Here is a 26,572-nt window from a genome sequence, read left to right on the forward strand (position 1 = left end):
AATACATTTTTGTTTTGTTAGTTTTTATTTATTTCCATTTTTTATTTTCTTACTTTTTGACTGCCAACTTGCATAGTTCGTAACACTGTGCGCTGTCGCCTCACCGTAAAATTCTGTTGAGCCACTTACCCAACAACGGACGCCCGCCATATCAACGATATCAGTTGTTTTAGCGAATTCGTCGCGCGCGGTTACTAAACGGGCGACGCGCTGAAAGACCAGCAGCCAGAACAGACTTCGTTATCCATGTCCATGTCCACTACATCGTAACTCTGTGTGTGTGTCACTGCTTGCTTGTGTACTCCTCCAATCGACAGTGAACTGTTTTTAAAAAATAAGAGAAAATACAAAAAGCAAACTGTAAATTTGTCTGCGCTGCGCTGTGTGCCTTTTCGTATATTTTAATAAAATTACGTGCACTTTCTTTTCACCGCGTGCTGGACTACATACCCAGCCTCCAGGAAGGACGAGTCAAGTTCAAAGTTTCTGCTGGAAGCTGCTGACGACCATCAGCGGGAGCTCGTGTTTGTTTTTGTTTTCTTCTTTCGGTAAGTTTTCGCCGGCATGTGTACAGTTTGACAAGCTGTGACTAACGAATGCCGGACAATAGATGGGACAATTGTGCCATGACTGCAAGTAAAGATAAAAGCAATGATAGCGAATAATAAAAAAATGAAGATTAGCTTCGTGCATATTAACTAAAGCAAATTGAAATTACTTTAAATCGATATTATCCCTTTAAATATAATTCGTTTAAGCTTCACATACGAACACTTAAAAAATAAAAATTATTTATTTCCGCTCACTCAATTCAAAAAGACATGTAATTATATTAGATGAGATAGCCAACTCAAAATTTTCTGATAACCAAATATACCAACAACAATTATTAATCATAGAGCGCTACATGCATTCTGGAACTGAACAATATAAAGCGGTAGCGTGTTACATTAAGGTCCAAGTTGAAAACATCGCTGAACTCAGCTGAAATTTTGGCGAGACATTGGAACGTGCCCGTTGGTAATCTTATGGAAAAGACAAATTAATTCATAACTACATGAGTTAACAAGACATACAAATAAATATCATCCGACATATTATAAATCAAACTAAATCACATCTCAAACTAAATAAAACTTTTCTCTGTAACTTGAGTTTTTTCCCTTTAAAAAAATATTTACTGCGCATTTTTCCCATCTTTCAAAAACAGATAAATAAGATACGCAAATACTAATCGAATCTGCCGACTGGAATTCCAGTATGCAATTAGGTAGAATGTTCTTTCCGAAACCAAAAAAATCCCCAGCTTTGTGATACATATATACTTATATATATACATGTAATATATATGTATAGCCAACACTTTAAACAACAGCAATTTTATATGGTATTTGAATTGAAAAAAATTCAACTTTCCTGAACTGATACAGAATCACGTACTTTTGGTTTTGGTACATGCTATAAAATTTTTTGTTTTGGATTTTATTTTACTGTTTTCGCTTGATAAGGCTTATAAATTTTCGTAATGTTTTAATCAAGATTTTGTATTAAAGTAAGGTATATTGATAAGCAGGTGTTTGCAATGAATGGAACAGAATCTTTGTTCCATGTACGTGCAGTTCTACCTGATCCCAACGTCATTCACAGATCGAATTGGGTAAATGGAAATCCAATGGATTCGACAGCGTGTTTAAAGTGAGTTAAATGGCAATAATATATTGCGCCTCATGATTTGCATGGAATGGAAAAACAACTCAATAGATAATAATTATAACGCCGTGTAAATTAGATAAATAACTGTAATTAATGATGAGCATATTATAAGAGAACTTCCATATAGGAAATCCGAATGCATTTTAATGAACTCGGCTTTTGTTTTATATAAATATAATAATAAATTTGCGTTTTGTGAAAAATAACAAATTGCGACAATTATCAGCGGGTGGGAAATCTGAAAAAGCAACTCACGTGCACACTATGCAAATGGCAGGTGAATGTGAGTGATGGGGCGTGGCTGTCGCAGTTCAACAGTATCCAAATGACGTGAGGTAATTTTCACAGGCAATTAGTAAACAATTTTGTGCACTTGCACCAGCTCAGATACAGATACAGTTACAGTTATTTGCCATTAGCCATGTTGACTCACCCCACCTGACAATAAGTTCAGGTTTGATTGACTTTAAATCAATGGAACTAAGATATGTACCCTGAGTGCAACAGCACCTGGAAAAGTTTTGGCAACATTGCTCATCTACAAAATCAAGTTCACAAATATGTAGATACATATGTATATAGATATTTATAGAAATGTGATTCCTCAGACTGTTGAACCGATAGGAAAAGAATAACAGACAGATCAAACGCATTCTTTACGCAAGATCTGCTTTGAGACGTACATTCAAAAATAGAGACACATAGACAAACAAAAATATTAAAAAAGTAGACAGCAACACCCACGCATTGCCTATGGATAACATTGAAATTAAAATAGAGAATGTAAAGAAAAGATATATTAGCCAAAGAGAAAAAATATGTCAACAGCTGCACAAATAGGAAATAGCTCAAATTGTTTATTTGGTTTTCGAATAAGAATTTCAAAACTTAACAGTTTTCATATTTATTTATTAATTAGCATCGCCAATGTATTTGTTATCACAGTTTAATATGAAACAATATGCAACGTGAAATAAAGTTGTAAACAAAAATCAACTCGGATGTTAATGTCGTTGGAAGAAATTCACGGGTCTGCGTTGTTGTTGCTTTACTTTGTTGATGTATTAGTAAGCAAGTATGATTCTTTTAGCAACATTTGTCAGCGGAAAACTTAAAGTCTTATTCAGTCATGGATTTTAGGCCTTTGTTCTAACTTAAACTAATACTGCACTTTGCACAATTTACTAGAAAATTAACTTTTATTTTTATTTCACTTAACAAATAGAGCAAAGAAAAGTGTTTTTTTGTTTTTGGTTTTAGCGTCTTACATAAACTCTAAAATTTATTTTCGTGTTTATTTTTTATTATTAAACCAAACCAACTAAATTAATAAAGGCAAAAACACACACAACGAAATTCAATTAAGTTTATTTTTACATCTGTTTAAGTTTCCGAGAAAGCTTTAAAAATGTCAATGTCTCATGACATATGTGAAAAATCTGGTTTTGCGTTCTTATTTTAAATGTTCGTTATTCGAGTTTATTTTGTTTGTAATACATTGAAATACGATTATTATATTTACTCGTTCCGGCACTGTTGCTGTACGATTCAGGTTCTTATTCAAAAAGACCGAAAATCACGGTGAAATTTCAGCTATCTGTTGCTCGAACTGGTCTGATAAGAAACTGTTTGATTCAGCTAATGTAAGCAGCAACCAAAAATTGTACTCATATCCGTATGTGTGGAGAATATAATTATGGACGTCACATGACTTGCTGCAGCTCCGAAGCACGCAATAGAATTAACAGCTGGGTGCTATTAGTATATATTATCGTATAAATAATATATAAAATATATTTTAACCGATTTCAAATGTTACACATAACAATAACTAAGTCCGGCTTGAAACGGGTTTAAAGAATTTCATATATTTTAAAGTATAATAAAATCGTACAAATCAAATGTCAGCATCATAATTAATTTTTTTTTAAGAAGCCTTAACCTCTAGAGTATAAATTAAAAATTTAATAGATTCGAAACTTTCTAATTATATGAGGTAATGTATAGTTGAATTTATAATCCTTTTTTATATATACTTGTAGTATTTGTAATCCTTTTATATACCCACTTTTTTCAGATTTATTGATAATAATTTATTTATTAGTTGTACTTAGATAACAGTAGAATGCTATATGAAACCCACATTAGTAATGACAAGTTGATAAGGCAGTTAATAGTTAATATATATGTGCCATAGACGTTTCAATTACATTGGAAAATACAATGTGATTATAAAGAGGTTACGATTCTCATATGATATGATATCAGCTGTATATTGAATGGCTAACTGTATATTGATGAAGAATGATCAGGCCTTATCAGAAGATTCTTTATTAATTGTAATTCATTTCAACAACTTGGGCTTGAGTGTCGAACTTGAGAGCAAAATTTTTAGAACGGGAACACGACCTTCAAGTGGAGGTTTAGTTCCGAGTTTTCCTATCTCTTTAAAATTGATGTGCATGTGTTTGAATCGTTTAATATAATAGTTTCCATTTCAAATCGACTTATCTATCAAATATTAATGGCACACGGCTTTAATCTTGTTTTATAGTATACGTATATGCATTATTATAGAAATCGTCTAGGCTTGTTATCAACAGATTTAACTACTGCTGGGAAAGGCTTATCATAATGCACTCAAACGTACTTTGAACGCTAGACCTTAAAACATTTTCAAGAAAGAGGGGCAAAGCGCTTTTAGCGAGTCAAGGAAAAATAGGCAAAAAATGTAAATGAAATCAAGCAAGTATTAAATTCAATTGAGATCCCGGAGACGGGCCTCTCCGCAGACCATTGATAACCCGCTTGAACTTTTGTCGTTCTCCGTTGTCAGTTGTCAGTAGTCGTTTGTCCTTGTCAGCTATTATTGTTGTCAACATGTGGACAATGTCGTTACGTGTGATAGCGATGCACAGGCGCATCTGGAGTCGGACACACCTCTGCCAAAACAAATCGTAAAATCCAGCAAATTGGCTCAAGTGCAGTCACTACAATATATATTAAATTGCTCAGTATGTATGTGAGATTAAACATAAAAAGAAATGAATAGAAACGTAAGTGTGTCTCATGTTTTTTGCAATCCTCTTTACGCAAATACAAGCTCGGTCTATGAACTTCAACTTGAGCAATTGTGCCTTACAAAACAACTTGCTTGAGGTCATGGTTGACTAATGTCGAGAATAGCCAATGATTATTTCAAGAACAAATACAAGATTATGCTGCCCTATGTTATGGAAAACCACAAGCTTTTTTATTTATAAAGTGCTGATACGGTTAATGAAATAATAAACATTTTGAATAAATATAACAAATATATATATATATATATATATATATATATAAATATATATATATATATATATATATATATATATATATATATATATATATATATATATATATATATATATATATTTAATAAATAGGTAATACAAAGTAAGCTCTCAAATACCCTGTAGTCATAAACTCTGATTTACAATGATATAAATACACATAGATATACAAACTCACAAAGTAAATTTAAAAATTGTTTCCCCCCGGTTGTATTTGTTTCTAGTATCTAGGGACCCTACCGTCTCTAGTTGTTCTTTTATATATCTCAGCACAAGTGCCATAAAGATTACTTTGAATAGAACACAAGCGTGCTCAATTGGCACTAATAAATGCCGAACTAGGTAGACTTATGTATGGCGCGTTTATCCTCCAAACTATGTATGTACACACATATATTAATTCTCAATTTTTTGTGCATCTAATAAGGAAATTACTTGTTAACGTACGCGTGTGCGTCTACTATATGTGGGCGTGTATTTTTCGTCGTGTTTTTAGTCAATGGACGAGTATTTACCACTCACTATATGAGCTGTCTATCCCGAGTGGCATCAACAATGTACTCCATAAATAATTCACTGTACGCATTTACATACATGTATATGTATATAAATAACCGAAAATAGGCGCACCATATCTGAGTAACTGATATCGATAGGGCCATAAAGCGATTTAGCGGCTCATATAACACCAAATGTCATAATGCGATATGGTATGGGAACTGGCGATAAGCCATCAATGATTAGTGCAATATCTCATAGCTCATGTTCACATACGTAAATACTATGTATGCATACATGTGTACATATAAATACGTACATAAATATATATATAAATATATTTTAGAGAGCTGTTAAATATTGCTAGTATTTGGCTGCACTGTGACATGTTTTGGTTAAGCTGATAAGCATTGAAAAGATTACGAAATTTGTCTTATTGCCTGCTCTTGATTTCGTTTCCATTGCCTACAAATATTTAATCATGAGAAAAATCAACAAGCCTAGACATTTTATGGACATATTGGTCTATGATATGATCAAGGTGTTACAGGTAATTACTGTCGGTTCTTTTTTCTGATTTGTAAAGCGTTATCATTTGTCATTTACTCTGTAAAAGTTGATTAAAGGTATTCGCTTGGCTGGATCTGTAAACATCACCATTATTATCATCTGACATTTTTGTATCTGCTGTTTTCAGCTACTAAATAATCTAAAAAAAATTAAATAAATAAATGATTACAGCTAGATCTGAATTGGTTTTGATCCACAGTTTGAGTTGCACTGCATACAGCGTTGGCAAGTAATGCTTTCAAACTGTTTGTAAAGCTTTCGCGAGGAGCTTTTGTGCTGCGCGTGATTTCAGCTTTAGCCGTTACAATTCAAAAGCGAATTTTTGCCTACATTAGATACAGTACAAGCTAATGCAATTTTATTTTATCTTCTGAGCTAACAAATATGTTTATGTTAATTCTGATACGATAGATTCTTGCGATAAAATAAATGCAAATTTCTCATATATATAATTATTGGTTAATTTTGATTGTGGTGTAGTTGTCTTTACTATCATATCAAAATTAATTTCATTTTATAAGTAACGACACATCAGCCGCTGCACGTGCGGAGGCGTAAATACCTTAATATACAGCCTAGCTGAGGGCGACTTATCGATTTTTTAATTTAAAAAATAAAACGAAAATATATCGAATTGTGACGCGTGTCTCTACACAAGTTCAAATGTAGGTCATAGTGAATAAAACTATATTGTGTTAGTTCAGCGAAATTCAGACAACTGCACTTGAACTGACTGAAATCGCGTGATTTGCGTGGGCCGACAGCAACTAAAAAAGCTGCACTGAAATTTTAGCACAGATGTTGAAATGTATGAATCACTCTGTATGTGTGTAATGTATAAATGCACCCTTATATGTGTGAGCATGCACGATTATGTGTGTGTGAGTAGAGGGGCACGCTTGCGTTTGCTGATTGGCCAAATGTTTTGGGGCTTGGCTCTCGTGACGTCACACGCACATCTAACTCAACAGACGTATAAATATGTAAATATAACTGTAGTATATACAGTTGCATGACGTCGCCGGCATTGACGTAGTCACAGTTCAGTATGAGGCAATTTTGTTGCCTTAATGAGCTTTTACGTAACACTCGAGTGCTGAGGGCAACTTGGTTAGATGGGCGGGTCTATAGAGTTTTGACCATGCTCTGCGTGTAGGTCGCCTGAGCTCCGTAATTAGTATACACACACAGTTTGGCATTGCGTGCTGCTCTGGCCATGGCCCGAAGGTTCGGCCACAGCAGCAGATACACACTGAGCAGCAATACCAAGAGCTACATGTGAGCATGCTTTTAGGCGCTCTGTGCGCCTGGTCCGAGCTTGAAGCGTGCCAAATGTTTGGTTGTATTTCAGTCCCAACTTGCAACGCAGCTAAACAATGTCACCCCAGATGTTGTTGCACGTGACGTAGGGTACACTCTTTTTAAAGAGAGTAAATCAAAAGCTCAACAATATTCACTCCGTTCTAAACTAATTCGTATGCCGGATATCCTTTCTTATGTTAATCATATAAACGATAGTAGACTCTGTTGTTTCAGGTTGTTGTTTTATTCTACATATGTGACTTGCGTATACGATGTGCTCGTTGCCTAACTCATATCGTCAGCAGCACTCGTTTTCAGCACTGTCATGTTTATTCATTTGTGGCGATACTCTGGAATTTTTAGTAATGCGGGTATATGTATTTGAAAGAGAACAGAAATATAAATGATAAGGAGAGTACATAATGAGAGATTTTTTTATTTTTGTAATCAAAATGGTTGCATCTTTAAGACACTTGAACTGAAAAATATATCTAATATAATCTTAATAATTCCATTGTCATGCAAATGCACGCATGCTACACTTGCACTTCTTTGCATTTCAAACACTTCTTAAGAATAAATTTAGATTGCTATCATATTCTGGAGTTTTGCTGGGAGCAGCTAAGGGTTGAAATATTTTGTAGATGTTTATTTTGGGATAACACTGAGCTTATTATATTTTTGTACTAATAATATATATATGAAGAGTTCGCGTTTGAACATATTTATAGGATATCATAGTTCGGTATCAAAAGTAAAGTACTTAAAGTTCTTGACGATACGAGGCAAATGTAATTTCTATTCGAATTTACGAAAAGAAAAACACTCATGTTTACTCACACGTACATATGTAGACGCACATTGATTCATTACCGCATATTCATTGGGGATCTACAGTGTCTGCCTTTCTCAAGTGTCAGAAAGACAAGCGTGATCCATTGAGTGAATGCGCTGATGCGTAAAGAGCGACGCATTACTCGAAGACTGAAACCAAACAAGAATGAGCGCCTTTATCGAAGAGTATAATATACTATATAAGAAAATTCTCGTATGCATTTTCGAATCGTATGTAAACAATGTGAACAGGCACCTGGAGCTGTGTGAGTGCGCGTGTGTGCATATGGAAATGCAACTGCGGGCTGGCTTATTTACACTGTGTGCATCTATATATAAATTGTGAATACCTCATATACATACATATTTGTACATATATTGTATATCTATAAGTTATTTGGAGAATTGGAAAATGTAAATTTCGCCTTTGTCGTGCGACAATTTCGTGTTTACTAAAATATGTAAACAGATTGGCCTGAATTTGTTAATTATATGATAATACAAGGCTCAGATAAAATTTATTAATTGTAAACAATATTTCCTTATATTATTAAGATTTTCATCTATACTATAATCTGAAAACAGTTTATTAACCATACAATATTCCCAATGCTATTTTAAATGTACTGAAATTTGTTATAGTATATTTTTATGTTTTCTATTTGATTTTATTATAAATATATAGTATTTTTATTGATTTAGAAATATATAAATCCATATGATAATTATATAATAATAAATATTTATAATTTATTTAGGCATTTGTATATTTAAAATACTTTTTATATTAAAATAATAATATAGGTATATATAATATTTTAAAAAAATATATATATTTACGCACATAATATTATTTATTGATTCATTCAATAATGATATAAAAACTAAGCCATTCCTTAATGTCAATTCCCATATTTTAAACGATCATCGTCTAGATTGAGCAGGAAATGTTTTGTAAAGTTTTGTAATTGATTTATGTATGGGATCAATTGTACACTTGATTTTACTTAACAGTACTATAAAGGATACATATTTATATAGAGTAGCCAATGAGCTGTAACCCAGTGTAACCCAATTAAGGTCACAATCTGCACGATGCAGAGGATCGTTTGCCTTTTAACGCAGCTGTGACAGAAATCTGAACTGAATGCATTTGCGTAGACTACAGAATGCACTTTTCCATTATTGTTGTTGTTGCCGGCGAAGCGAAAGCTGAAGGCGGCAGTCTGAAGTAGAATAAAAAGCAAAAAGGAAACAACGCACTCAATTTCCAGTTTTTGTTGCTGCTGCAAGTCAATAGCCTCAGCCTCGAAGCGTCGCGACGATGGCCACCCCGTGGCGGACTGGGAGAGCATTGAGAGCATACAAGAGAGAGAGTCGAAGACTGAGAGTGCTCGAGAGAGACAGAGGGAAAGAGAGAGAGATTCCACATCCAGTACAGAGCCCGGCGTGGCTGGTTTTATTTTATATTTTGGCGCGTCACTTGCGCTCAAGCAGTCGCTGCGTGCAGTTAAGAGATACAGATACATTTACGCTCCAGAGACAAGCGGCCTAACGAACTGTCTGTTGATATTCAAAAAACGCGGCTCAGCTGAAGCTGATTGTTTATCTTGGCTCGCCTGAAGTGCAGTCTGTGAACAGCAACATGTTCGCTATGCATTGCGCATGCGCTTAAAAGTATTCATTGTGGCTACGTGGGTGGGCCAGTTGTGTAAAAGGACAAACTGCCAAAGGACATTGAAACGCGCACGTATTATTCAACAGTCGAGCAGTGAAAAATGAACAGCTAAGCGCGAAAAACACACAAAATCTAAAAATAAATACAAAATTAAACATAAAATGAACTTCACAACTTAAGCAATTGAAAATAACGCGTTGAATACTAAACATATCCACAAGTGACACAATACACATCAGAAACGAAATCGAGCGCTGCATTTGTTTAAACAATTAGTGGAAATATACACGAAAAATATTAATTATACAAGAGCTACGAATTAGAGCAACATGTCAACCGTTTCCTCCAGTAACTCAAGCGGCGATGAGCCCAACAAAAAGCCCGGTGTCAACAGCGAGGAGAGCTCCCACCTGCTGGAGGCCACTGAGAACGGTGCCAAATATGGTTCCCGGCAAGCGGTAAAAATCATCAAGACCCCAGTCAATGACAGTGCCAATGCCAATGCCAGACCTCAAGTAGGCCCAATTAAAATTTTATTCAAATTTTTCTAACTGGTGCTGGTACTAAAAACCCCTATAATTTAAGTAACTCTAGGCTGTGTATCTATGTATCTACTACGTATGACCTTGACAGAGGTACGGAAAAAAATTAAAGTACCATTGCGCGCCCTATTAGCTGTGTGTAAAGCGACTCTCGCTTTGTTTGTCAAGAGCAAACAATCTTTAATGTCTGTTTAGTACAAAGTATCTGAAAAGAACTTGAACGGATAGCAGTCGAAATTTAGAGCATTTTCTTAGTCACCAGGCCCAAAATAAGATATGATAAAGAGACAAAACATTAGTCTCTTATCTACGAAAGTAGTTCAACAAATTAAAGTTGTGTTTGAGAAGAATGCGCTTCTTTTTTTTTTTTTTGATATATCAGATTTTCATATACACGCAATATATACGACTTTCAACATTTCAGAACCAGAATTAAAAAATGTTATGCTTTAATTCCCTGAAATCGTAAACCGGCTTACGGTTTGTGACCGTGAAATTTGTGAATTCATTCAAAGCATACTCTGGAACGGGTCTGAAATTAAATATCAATTTTAATTTTTTATGTTTTTAATATATGTATTTCGTTAGTGTATATTATGTTTATTATTGTTATTAAAAATTACGCATTATATGTATTATTCAGAGATACAGATTGGCTTTGCTTTGTACGCCCCACAAATACACAGAAGCCTCTTATCATGTTTGGTTTGTTTTCTTTTTTTTTTTTTTTTTTTTTTTTTTTTTTTTTTTGGCAAAATTGGTTAACAGAAAAGTGATTTGGTTGTTAATGAGTTGCTTTGTTTTCATTCGACGACCTTGGCCAGCATGGTATACAACATTGTATAGAAATGGAATGTTATGAAATATTTATTAACCTATTATCCAATTAACTGATAAGCCTAACAAGGTACGTCATAAAAATTGACAGCAAATGAAACCAAATTACCAAAAATATTTGATTCGTAAAATATCAATAATTATTATATATTACTTATTCAATGTGATTGACCTGTAAAGCTATTTAAGCTGTAAACAAAGAGAGTTTCCTTGCGTTGTCAAAAAGAAAGAAAAACCTCGCCCTGTATATCATCATATTTGAATACATCATATTTGAATACATAGTATTTCATTCTCCAGCATTTAAAAATATCCAGAAAATAAGGAAGGAATTTATTTTATGCATTAAGTAAATATAAACTTAATATGAGTAGTCTTGACAAATAAAATTTAATTTTTATTATGGGGTTTATTCGCATACCTGCATATCAGAAGCTGCGTGAATTAATCTGAATATTTTTATACATTTGAAATGGTTAAAGGAAACCTGTTTATTGCTTTGACAGTCGGACTGGAAGTATGTTAATGTAAATTCTGGGCTTTAAAATGCAATTTCAGTTATTTCTTACTGAATGTGGCCCACACAAATGCGTATTGCCTGACATTGAAATGAACTTGGCCTGGCCAACGATGACAATGACATTTGGCGTTCGCTTAGCTATTATCCTGACCAACTTAAAGCGTCAAGCGACCGTCGTTAATGCGTGGGCGCCCCACAAGTTATTGGCTCGGTTGACTGCCAACGTAAATCTATATATAGTTGCGCATATTGGCATTGGCAGCAGCACCACAACCAGTCGCAGTGACCACATAAACAACGCCAACGGCGTCGCAAATATCGATTTCAGTGCAGACTTACTGCCCAGCCGGAGGTGTGTCCCAGCCACAAGCAGGAGGTGGCGTGGGCGCGCCTCTTCTCGGTTACCGGTTGGGTAACGCTACTCTCGGCCAGCATTCTCCATGTGCGGAAATGCATTTGTAGACATAAACCTGCACCAATGTGGGCTTTGATTGGATATATAAGAGCATGTATGTGTGAGCAACAGTGATTGCCGCGCATTCTGCGAGTGGGCGTAAAATGAGATAAACTAAATGGCAAAAAGAAAAGTCAGCAGGGGAAAGAAATTTAAAAAGCACTTAGCTATATAAATGCATTTAATATCTGGGCAAAATCTGTAATGAGTGCGTAAATAGAAAAGCTTTTACGATATATATTTTGCTGATACTCTTTAGACAATCCATTAGTTTCATTACTTAAATATTCTGTTCTAAAATTAATCTAGACGTTAATTTACTTAGCTAATTATATTAAGCATAAGTTTCAAGCCAAAAATATATTGCGCATAATTACAATAAATATTTATATATATTCACAGCAATTTTATGAACAATAAATTTGGCAGAATTAACGTTTATTAATTAGCAGAAATGTTACAAAATTCCTCATATGTGTTATTGGTACATATGTATATGTATATATAGGTACTGGCCATATTCATTCGGCACTCGATAACATTACCTACATTCATATGTAGACATATGCATCGGAGAATATGGTTTATGGCCACGCAGCGCGCCATGGCCAAGGCAACAAACTTATAATTGGCGCCGCTTCACTAAGCTGCAGACAATGCCAAATGCACCTATGCAATAAAATAATATTTTAAGTTAATTATTAATAATTAAATTTACAATGATTTACATTATTAAGTCCATTACAAGTTGCAAATTATTTCATTTTAAAGTTGTGTTTGACAGCATAAAGTGTTAATTTTGATGTGAGCTGACAAAATATAATATAAGAACAATAATAATAACAGCAACATCACGTTTTCTATATTATCATATCCGTTCCAATTGAAAAAAGTTGCTTAGCTACTCTTATAATAATCTACTTAAATCTTATCACATATTCATATGTGCTTACATTTTCCATTAATATCGTTGATTGGGACGAATGAAATGGCTCTAATTAAGTTGTTTGACGTATATCTAATCTTCAGCATTCCATCCCAGTTTCTTGACTCTCAAATGGCTATAAAACTTATCAGTGATGCATATCGCCAAACATTAATGAATAAATATCTTGTTATTGCAATTATTGTTGAATAGTTTTATTATAATGCAGGAAGTTAACACTTGGGCTTATCAGTGCAAGCGTAAATAAACCTATCAAGAGCTATGAATTCTTAGTTGGGCCATTAGGCACCTTATTAAGCACCTTATCAATAAGCATTTGATACTTACCCATGAGAAATTTCTCTTTCCCAATCAACTTTTTTGTTTGGCAAACCAATAAAACTTGGGACTTTGGGGCATTCCTCTTTGGCACATGCCGCAATAAATTCCGTAATCGCAGGAGGTGGGCATTATTGCGGCTTACTTGCTGTCGGTGAGATTAGACCTATGTGATAATGGGCTTCGATTGCAGTTCTGCTCAGTTGGCCGAACCGTTAAGTGGTCGAATACTAAACACGCTACTTGTTTTCTACTGATTTGCAGGATCAGGAAAATCTACTTGGCAACATGGTACACACGTCCACCGAGAATCGGTCGAACACTTTTCCGCAATATGTTGCTGCTTTGGCAGCAGCTGGCGGTGCTTTTGCAGCCGGTACCCTGCTCGGCTGGACTTCACCGGCGGAGACGGATATCGTTAATGAAGGCAATGCGTATGGCTTTCATGTGAGCAGCGAGCAGTACTCCTGGGTCAGTTCGTTTATGACCCTGGGTGCTGCCTGTGTGTGCATTCCGATTGGCTTTCTCATCAATTTCATTGGACGCAAATGGACCATGCTGCTACTGGTCGCACCCTTCGTATTGGGCTGGGCCCTGCTGATCTGGGCACAGAACGTGATCATGATGTACATTGCACGCTTCATTCTGGGTATTGCTGGCGGTGCCTTCTGCGTAACTGCGCCCATGTACACTGGTGAAATTGCCCAAAAGGATATTCGCGGCACACTTGGCAGCTTCTTTCAACTGATGATCACCATTGGTATATTGTTCGTGTATGGAATTGGTGCGGGTCTCAAGGTCTTCTGGATGAGCATTGTGTGTGGCATTTTACCCATTATCTTTGGCGTCATATTCTTCTTCATGCCGGAATCTCCCACATATTTGGTAAGTTTGAGATAGACACATATATATTTCCAGGGTACTTTTAAATTTTTATCAGAAATACTTTATCATATTCAATACCTTTCAATATTAATGTATGTATATACCTCGCTCTGTATCAGGTTTCAAAGAATCGCTCAGAGTCCGCCGTGAAATCTATTCAATGGCTGCGTGGTACGGAATACGATTATAGACCAGAATTGGAGGAACTGCATCAAACCGATCAAGAGATCCGTAAGAACAAAGTGAATGTTTTGGCAGCCTTGGCCCGTCCCGTTACCATCAAGGCATTGTGCATTAGCTTGGGCCTGATGTTCTTCCAGCAGCTGAGCGGTATTAACGCTGTCATTTTCTACTCGGAAGCCATCTTTGAGGTAAGGCTTAGGCTGTACAGATCTAATATATGCTAGATATCTAATATGTATTTTTTTCGAACAGGATGCCAATACTGGAATAAGCTCCAGCATGTCTACGATTCTGATTGGTGTGATGCAGGTCGTCGCCACCTTTGTATCCACAATGGTGGTGGATAAGTTGGGACGCCGCATTCTGTTGCTCGCCTCGGGAGCTGTCATGGCGCTGTCAACCACCGCAATTGGCGTGTACTTCTTTATGAAAGATCGGAATGCGGACAGTGTGGAAAATTTGGGCTGGCTGCCGGTGGCAAGTTTGTGCATTTTCATGATCATGTTCTCGATTGGCTATGGCCCGGTGCCATGGCTGATGATGGGCGAGCTCTTTGCCACCGACATCAAGGGCTTTGCCGGCTCTATTGCGGGCACCATCAACTGGGTGCTCGCCTTCATAGTGACGAAAACGTTTAAGAATCTTAATGAATCGCTGGGCAGTGGCGGCACGTTCTGGTTGTTCGCTGGCGTTACTCTTGTTGGCGTAGTCTTCGTCTTCTTAGCTGTGCCCGAGACGAAGGGCAAGAGTCTGAACGAGATTCAAATGGAATTGGGTGGCAAACGAAATGCATCCACAATGCAGCCAGCGAATGGTGAACCCAAGTAAACCAACTTCACTGTTAAATTTAACGATTTTTTTATTTTATTTAAGTGTAACTGTATGTTAAGTGAAAAGTCAAGTTCCGTTTTGCAATTGATGAATTTGTTAAAAATTTAATGTGTAAAATCAGTTACATTGGCACAGCTAAACGATATAAAGACAGAAAGACCGTAACGAAGGAAGAGTACTAAGAATGAAGACTGAAGGTCAAGTGCATAATAGGCAGATATATTAGGGCTCTCTTGAATTCAACCACTCCAGGCTCAGCCTCAGGCCATACTATCGCATCTATCGCAATTTATGTTAACTGCTACCTTCGAGTGGTCCATAGAAAAGACAATAGATATCAACAGTAACTATAATTAATAGGCGAAAGCACAAGGTATTACACAATGAAAATAACTCATACAATGATTGTGTAGCCTGGCTTGGTATGCGTTTGTTTAGATATATCGAAAACTGTTCCGTGTGTTATTCGAAACATTCAGTTTATTTTTTTCATAAGCATTTTTAGCCTGTTTAGTTTTAAGCCAAGCATTTTGCCAACATATTTATTTACTAAACGATTTTCTAACATTTTATATATATTATTTTTAACATTATTTGATATCAGACATTTCGAATCGCAAGCATTACAAAATAAAATTATTCACTCGCGATCGCTACCTATCAACAAGCTCAACAGAAAAAGCGTTATATCATTGTTAATGCATCCGCATTCGTTTTGCAAAATATTGATGTACAATTAATAACCAAGTATCATATATAATGCCGATCAAATGTAGAGAAATATATGAAAAATATATATATATGTATGTTGTAAATACAATTTTGTCGTTTTTAATACCATATATCAGATATCCCATGCAGCTTAGAAAAATTAATTCTTCATAGAATTCTCTGTTTCCTGGCATTTGTTCTCTTGTTCTTTCTCGATGATTTCGTTTATATCAGCCTCAACATCCTTGTCTTCTTTGGACAGCTGCTCATCGTGAGTATCCTCCTCCTCCTCAAGCAAATCCTCCTCTTCAGTAAACATGTTGTTTGCACGATTGACCAATGGAATCGATTCCAATGATGCTTCCAGTCTCTCCATACGCTCCAGTAAATGTGTTAATCGTCGATGATACTCATCCAACGTGCGTTGATCAGCATAATTGTTTTGTTCACTATTTATCTCCATTTCAAAAGCCCTATTGACGTCTTCTTTTCAGGATTAAAATACAGAATTTATTTATTTATCGAATTTTGAAATATCCAGAGCTTGTCATTTACCAATTTATAGTTTTCAATGATACACTGATTTGTTGTTTAAATATGTTTGATTTAACAAAGCTAATGCTACAAAACTCAAAAGTAATATATATATTGATCCTCGTATCTCCCGCTCTTCATTCAATATTAATATAATGACTGAGTTTTCCCCTTATTGCAGCCAATAAAAATTTATATATATACACGTCTGAATGAATTTCAACATTTATATTTTATATTTGAATTTGTATTTAGAAATGTAATAAATATATTTCATTATATTAATATATTACATACTTTTAGTAATGCAATTACAGGATATCAAATATATATATGATTATATACAATTCATTGCCTATTGTTTTAACAGCTATCAATAAATTATTACAAGTTAATCCAAAAATATTTTTAAAGCGTCAGAACTTCATAAACCGTTACTTTTATAATATTAACATAATTATTTATTACAACTAAAATCTCAATAGTGGGTATATCAAAAATATTTAAATTTTTTATCCGCATCAAAATTGATTATACGAAGTAAACCATGCTCAGCACCAACGGCTACCCAATTACGTGCTTCAACATTCCAGTTCCATCGTACACAATTGAGACGCATAAGGGATACCAGATCTAAATTTGGTAGTCTCTTTATGTTTAAATAAGTTGACTTCTTCTTCTTCTGAGCTATTCTTGTAAGTGGCTTGAGGATCAACCCGTAGTCTTGCTTAAATTCTTCTGGGGTAACCAAATTCGATTCCGCACTGCCGTTCAAGCAACGCACATCCATTGTCGATGCGACACGACAGTCCCTCGATCGTCTTTGTAGCAAATTTAATTGATCGCAAAACAAGAAGTCCACATCTCCGTTATCCGTCACAGCAACTAATGTCAAATGCTCCCAATTGAAATGCACTGAACGGGCACTACTCAGCGTTATATCAAACGTCGCATGGCTGAAATTCATGCCCGATGGATTTAGCGTTAGCAAGCGCGGAAACTCTACAAATCAAGTACAAAATATGTAGTTCTGAATATGTACGTTATGAATTTAAGATAGACTTACGAGCTTTATAAACTTCGGTGCATCCAATAACCACGGACTCCCACAAAGGAGACCAGGCAAGGCATCCCAAATACAAATTACATACGGTGTCACCAATAATTGGCATCGGTTGCGATAAGTTTGCTACGTCATAGACCCAAAGCTTACGCACCGTGGTACCAATAACCAACCAACGGACTCCATTCGTGTCATAGTGCAGTTCCAGATCTTGAAAAATATTATAGATTAGATAAAGATATACTGTAAGAGAATTATATTAATTACGATATATATTTCTTTCGCCAAAATAAAAGAAATGAGCAGGTACACAGTAACGTTGATTATTACGTTCCATGTAATTCAGTCCTTGGTCGTCCGAAATGTCATAAAATGCCACATTTCCACTGACGTAGCCACTCACTATCAAACTGTGACCAGAACTCTTGAATAAGTGTAAAATAATAAGATTATAGAATTGTATTTAGCTTAAAACTGAGTAATCATTCTCTTACTTCAGACCAACATATTTTAGTGCACGCATCCTGCACAGGATTATCTATATCCAAGCTAAGTGTAAGCACTGGTTGCAAAACAATAACATCACGCTGTTTATTCGTATGGTCGCTCTCGTTCTTAAGGCATAATGGCAGCGCATAAATAACTGTACCCGATAAACTGCCCACGGCAAGTAAACCCAATCGGTTTATAGATTCATCGTAGCCGCCGCTAGGCATAAATGCTATGCTATGCACCGGTCCTTCTGGCACACATATACTATAATGCACTCGAATCTGCAATGGAAAGACGTTGTCCTCACAACCTGGCGACATCTTGCATTCGACCAGGAACAGTAATGCTTTTTCCGGGTTGTCCTTAAATTGACGGGAATAGCCGAGCACCTTATTGCGTTGAGAGCATAACAAATATTGTGTCTTTACAGTCGATGGTAAAGGCACCCATGCAAGCTCCTTAATAGGTGTGCCAAGATAGCAGACAGACTCATCTGGAAGAAAAATCAAAGTGAGTAAATAAAAATATAGGCATATCGAGATTTAAAGTACCCTCTTTTTGAAAGCCCTCCTCCGGCGTCAAATGCATCCAGGCGTTCTCATGCTCTTCGCCATAGGCGTAACGCATGGAAGTGGACTCCATAGATGGCAACAGTTCTTCAGCATCGGCAGGCAAAAGCTTTTCATATCGGGGCAGTAAATGCGGATACAAAGTGTCTTTGGCATAATTCTTTTTGATACTAATGGATAGAAATATTTTATTATTAAAATGATGAATATATAATATAAGAATAAGTAATATAATATGAAGCTCATTACACTCTTTAATACTTACAAATAATTGCTGCGCTCCTTCATCGCTTTTCTAATATTAATACGATTACACACTATAATTTCAAATACGTATTGAATAGAAAATAGAAAATAGAAAAACTTCAATCAAATTGAATGATGCAACTTACATGCATTTTCTCGTTTGGGCGGTATTTTAACAGGCTCATCACTTATACTCGAGACTTCCGACTCATCGTCTTCATCATCAGATGATTCTTTATCCGCGGTAATTTCATAGTCGGATGCGTCGCCATCGGTGTCCTTGCTATTTTCTGTTTGACTTGCAATCTTCTCCAATTTTGTTTCAGCTCTAAATTTAAAAATGAATCATTTAAATATATCTTCTAAGCATTCTTAATATGATATTTAACATACTTCAAGGTGGACTTGCGCTTGGTGCGACCTGTATTACTGTAAACTGTATCTACATCTGGCGCTGCCTCAGCTGCCGGCTCCTTTTCACTTTGCACTGACACACGCTTAAAGCAGGAGCGACTGTGCGTCGCAAAGGATAGCTTGGTATAACTACCGTTGCAGTGCTCGCACACTATGCGCTGCTTGGTACCACAACCTTCCAAGTGTATTAACAATCCCATAGCGGAAATCAGTTCACTTTTACATAAACGACAACTCAGTTGCCTGGTACCCCCATTCATATAAGTTTTAATCATTTTCACCACGTTATTGCGAGTGAGCAACTGTAATAGATGTATTATAGTTATCAATATACACTGGCTCAAAGGTACATACCGGAGCAGGTTCCCCGATAGGCCAGCCAACGCCGTAGTGCTCTGCGATATGCGACTGCCAGGCGTCACTGTTACAGCGCACGAGACACAAGCCACATTGCAGATCGCCCTCACCTCGGCCATCCTCTCGCAACTCCTCATCGGTCTCCAATTGCGATCGCTTGCGTATGAGTAACAGTCGCTTGTAGTAGTCGTTGATTTGCTTGCAGGAATCAGGGACATCATTGACGCCTTCCATTCCTTTGGGTTTGCGACCACGGCGCTTTGGCGTCGGTGTTATTAACGTCTTAGGAGTGGATGCGGCAGCCTTAGACAAGCTGCTGCTCTTATCTTTCGATTGTACTTTGGCTTTTGGTGTAATTAGCTTAACAGAAGAATCTAACGCTTCGGATTTTGGCGGCCGACCTCGCCTTTTCTTTACTGGAGATGGTTCAACTTCATCCGGCGTATTTATTTCCATGACATTTTCAATTTTCATAGCATCTGTCGAAGGATTCACATCCTTCGACTCGGGACTTTTGACGTTTACTGCCGACTTCGAGCCGCTTTTCGCGTCTTTTACTTTCATAGTCCTACGGGCACGTTTCGGCGCAGATTCTAATCCCGCCTCCTGCGCGCTAGCGTTCCTCTTAGATGCTTTTCGCTTCAATGACCCCCCTACAACTGGCTCAGTTGGAACGACAACTTCTTTACTCATGGTTTTTACCTCTACTTCCTGGTCAATTGATTCATTGGTCACATTATTATTTACAACAGCTTCAGTCTTTGGTTTATTGGTTAGCAATTCGATGTCCGAGTGGGGATCTTCTTCGGTCTCATCATAGTCCGGCGAGGCATCATCACTTATGTCCGTTTCTCTAGCCTTGGAATGCTTGACACGTTTACTGCTCGATTTCTCTTCGAAACCATGAAAAAATTCACCATCGTCATCGCTGGTGCTGGATGTTTTTGTTCGATGGGCCCCATTTGTATTGCTCTCCACATGAAGTGGTCTTTTCATTGCATGTAGAGATTCTGCTTTGTCGGATGCGGTTGCCTTTGCTTGGGCAGCTTTTGCAGGTCTCTTGGCGGTCAGCACCGGTCGCGTTTTCACTAGCTTCTTTCTAGGCAGCTTAGCTGTCGACTCCGGCTTGACCTCGTTGCTGCACGGCACCACTTTCTCTGCTGCCAAGTGGGTCACAAGATTTTTGATACCCAATGCTTCTGCAAACATATTTTCCATGGACATTAATTTGTTATTATTTTGTGTGCTTTTTCTAAAAGGTAATTGAGGCTCACCTTGTGGCGGAGGCTGTTTTTGCTTTACAGCATCGAAAAGTGACACAGCTGATGTTGGTGTAAATGCCGAATTAGCTTCCTCATGAACGGTCCCATTATTGTCATCCTTCTTGTTTGACATGCCAGACTTAAGCTTTGACATCTTAGGCGGATGATATAGCTGCGATAGGTCTCTTTCTTTGACGGGATTCACTTGAACCGTATTAGTAACAACATTATTTACGTCTTCATCATCTTTAGTTATCACACGTTCTATTTTATTTGAGATCACACTTTTATCACCTGATGTGCTGGTTAAATTTTCTATGCTGTTCCTGACTGTTTCTGTTGCATATGTATTTTCATTCATGGAATCCTTTACGTCTTCCATAGACTGTCCATTATATGTTTCTATTTCTTTTTCATCTATAGTTTCTTTTGATTGTTCAATTTTATTTTTCACTTCAGCGGGATTTTTATGGGACACGTTTTGATTTAAATCATTCCGTGATTGTGTTTTACTGTCCGTCACACCTTCAAGGGATTCATTCATTAAATTCTGAACACACTGTACATCCTTCAGCTCTATACTATCAGATGAAATATCCATATCAGATGTGCGTAACAGTTCTTCAGCTACATTTTTTCCTATACTCTCATTCGGCTTAGAAACATTTGGTTTTTTGTTACGTTGTACCAAATTGATTTTGCCCTTTTTGGGTTTGTAAGGTATCGGCTTAGCAATCTGCTTTTTTTCTTCCACTCCATGTAATTGAACTTTAGTCTCAGGCACTGAAATTATTTGCCCTTTGGGCGTGTCATCCACAGAAGACTCTGCTTCTACTACAGTTGAGGACTTCGATAAAGCATTGTTCTTTTCTGGATTGCCACACACATTTTTTAGCGCTGTTATCTTCATAGGTTTAAACTTGACCTTGTCTGACTGTTCTTCGTTATTGCTATCCAAGGCTGGAATTTCAGTATCTTTTGTACATGCGCTGCTCTCCACAATCGTTGCATTTGGACTAATAGATAAGACATTGGGTTCCTTGCCATTCACATTTAATGTGGCGTGCAAAAAATCCATATCCTGCAGTTGTAATATCTTGCCTATGGCCAAATCATCCTTCGGCTTTGTAGTTTGTGCAGGTGGAGGTGGAATTGAGGACTGAGAATTGCCAAATTTTGCATTCAAACTCATTTCCTCAGGGGACAGCTCAAAATAGTTATTTGAATCGCCATCCTCAGTTGCAGTCAGCTGTGCTATGAAATCCACGGCGGATAAATCATGGTTTGTTGGGTCGTTCTTAACCTCTGCTGACGCTGATAAAGAAGATGGCGCTGATGATGGCAGGGGTGACGACGAAGATGATGATGATGGTGAGCGAATCTCGATAGTTGTCTTATTTGTTGTTCCTTTGGTGGCCTTGCTTGGTGGGGAAACTGTTATTGTTGTCGAGCAAGTTTCAATGCTTGGATTTATTAAAGATGCGCCAACAGTATCTGTGCGCGGTATTGCTGTAACTGAGGATCGCGAGATTACTGAAGATGGGCCGGAAGATTCTAAATTTGTAGAAGCTTTAGTAACTAGAATTTTAGAAGGCGCGGCGATTTCTGGTGATGAACCAAGTTTAATGCTCCCAGGTGTTATTATCGAGGAAGCTATTATAAGTGACGAAGGAGGTTTTTTACTTGTGACTGAAGTTATCAACGGAGCTGATGATAATAAAGAAAGGTTCGGACTAGGTAACGTTTCAATAATTGGACTTGTTAGCGGTGAGGGTATTGCAGATGAGGAAGATGGTTCAGTACTCGTGGAAGTTTTAATGACTGGAGCATTTGAAGATGCACAAGTCGCATTCATAGGAGGTATGGTTTTGATATTGCTGGCGACTGAGCCTAAAGCTTCCACTAATTCTACAGCTTGAGTGTCTCTGCTGGGCGGCTTCTGCTGCTGGACATGCTGCATTGCTTGCTTGTGCACTTCTTTGGCCAATTGAGCGATTTGCTCACGTGGCAATTTTCGTTTATTCATATTCAGTATGATCTTCTTGATCGGAGCAGTGGGCTTCTTATCTGCTGTTTTTTCCTTATCTGCATGTTCCAAATCCGCTGCAGAGGATGGTGAAGTGGTCGGAACTGCCGTGGATTGGCCATTTGGCAATCGCAAAGCCCTCAAATCAATTTTCTCTTCAGGGGCCAGCACCTTGTTCTCCAGTACAATCAGCGGCGGCGGAGATTTTGGCTGATGTGCAGCTTCTGGTGTTTGTGGTGCTGGTGCAGCCGATACTGTTCGAGCTGGTGAAGATGCTCGATTTATTGAAATGTCTACATCTGACGCTCGTGCTGGCGTTGACTGCCTCTTTTGCGGTGATTGTATACTTCCACACTTTGCACGCTGTCTGGGCAATTGATTCACCAAATTGAGCAACAACGGCGGCTTGGAACGTACCGCTAAGTCGGCTTTGGCTATGGGCCCTGAGAAGCCACTTGACTGGCCAGAACGATGGCTTGTAGGTCCCAAGCTTGTCGATGCTGTTTTTGCCGTAGCTGCTGGCGCCCGTTTTGGTTGCTGTTGTGGCTCCAAATGTGCAGATTTGTTCAGAATTTTATTTTTTATTAGCCTTTTAATATATAACGATTGTTCAGTGCTAGACATCGGCTTATTATTCCCGATATGGTTTGCAGCTAGAAAAAAAATGTACAAATGTAAAATGTTAACAGAATCAAACTTAGTTCATAATAATTACTTTCAAACTAATCATAGTTTATTTATACATTTGTTGCATACGTTTATTTAAAATTGTATACTATTGAAAAAATAAAAAATCAAAACAATTGCAAATTTGAAAAACTGGCACAGACTGTCTGTGACGTGAATTGAACCTAGTCCACGTGTCTAACCCTAAAACAGTCATACATCCTACCATGTACATTATCATGCTACACCATCGAAAGCGTCCAAACATTGGGGTCGAATGTAATACTTCAATCAATCTAAAGATGTTCGGGCTCAAAAAAAAATTAATACCCTACATTTTAGTACAAGATTAATTTTAATAACTCACTAGATCGCTATAAAAGTAATCTAATATTGAAATTCATTTTTAGCATGTATTTTTTTTTATAAATAATTTGAAGTAAGTATAAATTTAAAAAAAAAAAAAAAAAAAAAAAAAAAAAAAAAAAAAAAAATTGCCCCATTTTCTTTTAATTTATAAAAATTACTTTCTTTAAATTAAAAACTTTGTTCGGTTCTTGACACGAACCAGGGCCGAACGCTCGTTCGCAACATTAAATACCAAGAACTTAAGCAGCAGCGCCACCGACGAATAAACGAATTGCATGGCTAACACAGCTACATAATGACATATCTAATGAAATCATCTTAACAAAATACCCATCAAAATTTTAAAGTATTCTGATTTTAATTATGAAAAAAAAAAAGAAAAAGATATATTAAATGTTAAAGTATTTTTAATACCATTCTGTTCCTCGCATTGTTGCTTTCCTTGTATGCGTGTTTGTGTATGTGTTGCAGGCGTTGTCGCATTTGTCGGCGCTGCTGTGGACAGAATTACAGAGTTTGATGGCGACGCTTTTGTTGTTTCTGATGCAATACTTTCTGTTCCGAGCACATTTTGTGTGCTTAACGCCACTGCCAGTTTTCTATGCAAGCCTGCATCTTTTAGTTTCTTAAAATCTAATGGTATTTGATTGATGATTCGCCTAGGCAATGATCCTTCTGTATCAAGTGACTGTGCAGACGACGGCGTAGACGAAGGCATCGGCATTTTATTGTTTTTGGCTTTGCCCTGCCCAGAAGTTGGCATTGTTGTTGGTGGTTTGAATGATTGCTGCTTTGCTTCATCCATATTTTATTTAAAACCGAGTCTACAGTCAAATTACGCAGCGAACTGACGTAAATTACAAGATTTACATTCACAATTTATTTTTCACAGCTCATATTTTCATGCAGCCAAGCTTTGAAAATACGACTTACATATTTTACATTTGTATAAAATATGTACATTTATTATTCTCAAATATTAGGTGCCAATAATTGGCAAACCTTTCAATATATTTCAACTTTTATATGCAAGAAATACGAACATGTGCAACTCTTAGCGCTGACCAGAGTGCCTGAATTTGGAAAATACAAAAATACTAGCCTTTTACAACTCATTTAATGATCGATATATCGATGTTCCGGACTTTTAGCATTCAGTAAACACTATTGTATACTATAAAAAAGGATGATTTCCACAGTATATTCTAGGAATAAATAAATAGTTCATTTAAATTGTGAATTCTTAATCCTCATGTTTCTTAATATCGGTATATTATGAACAGCTATCGATTTTATGGTTAAACATTTATCAAGCCAAATAAATAGCCTGACAACCCTGCTGTCAAGTAGCAGAAATACAGCGTTTTTTTTTCTTGTAGCAAGTAAAAAGTTGAATTAAACCATGGATTTCCAAAATCGCGCCGGTGGTAAAACCGGTAGCGGTGGCGTCGCCTCCTGGTCGGAGACAAACCGCGAGCGAAAGGAACGTCTCCGTCAGCTAGCGCTCGAGACCATCGATCTGAATAAGGATCCGTATTTTATGAAAAACCATCTCGGCTCATATGAGTGCAAATTGTGCTTAACACTGCACAACAATGAGGGTAGCTACTTGGCCCACACACAGGGCAAAAAGCATCAGGAGAATTTGGCCCGGCGTGCAGCCAAAGAAGCCAAAGATGCGCCCTCTTCGCTTCTGGCGCCAGAGAAACCCCGCGTCGAGCCCAAAAAGTTTGTGAAAATCGGCCGTCCTGGCTACCGTGTGACCAAGCAACGAGAGCCGACGAATGGTCAGCAGTCGCTGCTTTTCCAGATTGACTATCCAGAGATTAGCGATGGTATTGTGCCCCGTCATCGTTTTATGTCCGCCTATGAGCAAAAGATTGAGCCGCCAGACCGCAAATGGCAATATTTACTCTTCGCTGCTGAGCCATATGAAACAATCGGCTTTAAAGTGCCGTCGCGGGAGGTGGAGAAAACTGAGGGCAAGTTCTGGACGCACTGGAATCGTGATACAAAACAGTTCTTTTTGCAGTTCGCATTCAAATTCGAGCCAAAGATATTGCCACCACCGCCACCGAATTTGCATCGCGCCTTGGGCCCACCAGCTGGCTTCCCCATTCCGGGTCCGCCGCGTCCGGCAATGCATCCCATGTTCAATGGTGTGCCGCCTCCACCACCCATGTAATCGCACCAACTCTATTCGTATAACATAATAAAATGCAATAAGTCTATACAGTTGTTTGTGTTTCGCCTCAGTGGGAGTACGAATATTAGTCTATATATAGTGGCTGGGAAAATTGTGCACAGGTTTAAAATATAACAATTAAATTTATAGTAATCATTTTAAGGGATCATCAATCGTAATCGAAAACAGTATGAAACCATTAATCATTGAGGTGCGAGCGCAGTGGTATGGA

General features: G+C 37.2%; 3 protein-coding genes and 2 long non-coding RNA genes across 9 annotated transcripts; 2 read left to right on the forward strand and 3 right to left on the reverse strand.

The window, feature by feature from the left end:
- Positions 1–149: 149 nt before the first annotated feature.
- On the forward strand, positions 150–16,266 carry nebu (solute carrier family 2 member nebulosa). 3 transcript variants are annotated; one of them, XM_018007344.2, is made up of 4 exons: positions 150–548; positions 13,812–14,432; positions 14,552–14,803; positions 14,868–16,266. In XM_018007344.2, the coding sequence occupies exons 2-4, from the start codon at positions 13,836–13,838 to the stop codon at positions 15,441–15,443; spliced, it is 1,425 nt and encodes a 474-aa protein (XP_017862833.1). In that variant the 5' UTR covers positions 150–548; positions 13,812–13,835; the 3' UTR covers positions 15,444–16,266. The 3 variants fall into 3 exon arrangements, with proteins under 3 accessions (XP_017862833.1, XP_017862831.1, XP_017862832.1); XM_018007342.2 differs by lacking the exon at positions 150–548 and adding an exon at positions 9,731–10,445; XM_018007343.2 differs by lacking the exon at positions 150–548 and adding an exon at positions 9,731–10,388.
- LOC149269378 (uncharacterized) lies at positions 161–8,597 on the reverse strand. 3 transcript variants are annotated; one of them, XR_016269796.1, is made up of 2 exons: positions 8,259–8,597; positions 161–630 (listed from the first exon to the last, which is right to left on the reverse strand). It is a non-coding gene; the product is annotated as an uncharacterized LOC149269378 (long non-coding RNA). The 3 variants fall into 3 exon arrangements; XR_016269797.1 differs by lacking the exon at positions 8,259–8,597 and adding an exon at positions 6,679–6,887; XR_016269798.1 differs by lacking the exon at positions 8,259–8,597 and adding an exon at positions 2,982–3,723.
- On the reverse strand, positions 11,179–12,040 carry LOC149269379 (uncharacterized). The gene is made up of 2 exons (XR_016269799.1): positions 11,879–12,040; positions 11,179–11,820 (listed from the first exon to the last, which is right to left on the reverse strand). It is a non-coding gene; the product is annotated as an uncharacterized LOC149269379 (long non-coding RNA).
- On the reverse strand, positions 16,251–25,254 carry LOC108613704 (uncharacterized). The gene is made up of 11 exons (XM_018007333.2): positions 24,570–25,254; positions 21,107–23,773; positions 19,830–21,031; positions 19,455–19,777; positions 19,208–19,389; positions 19,081–19,132; positions 18,798–18,985; positions 18,249–18,739; positions 18,022–18,178; positions 17,758–17,964; positions 16,251–17,693 (listed from the first exon to the last, which is right to left on the reverse strand). The coding sequence occupies exons 1-11, from the start codon at positions 24,958–24,960 to the stop codon at positions 17,185–17,187; spliced, it is 6,369 nt and encodes a 2,122-aa protein (XP_017862822.1). The 5' UTR covers positions 24,961–25,254; the 3' UTR covers positions 16,251–17,184.
- Positions 25,255–25,460: 206 nt separating this feature from the next.
- On the forward strand, positions 25,461–26,390 carry Sf3a2 (splicing factor 3a subunit 2). The gene has a single exon (XM_018007350.2). It carries the CDS (start codon positions 25,558–25,560, stop codon positions 26,338–26,340), a length of 783 nt encoding a protein of 260 aa, XP_017862839.1. The 5' UTR covers positions 25,461–25,557; the 3' UTR covers positions 26,341–26,390.
- The last annotated feature ends 182 nt before the right edge of the window (positions 26,391–26,572 follow it).

The sequence above is a fragment of the Drosophila arizonae genome, chromosome 4 (genome assembly GCF_054131065.1).
Source record: "Drosophila arizonae isolate 15081-1271.41 chromosome 4, UAZ_ARI_1.0, whole genome shotgun sequence".
Classification (NCBI taxonomy): domain Eukaryota; kingdom Metazoa; phylum Arthropoda; class Insecta; order Diptera; family Drosophilidae; genus Drosophila; species Drosophila arizonae.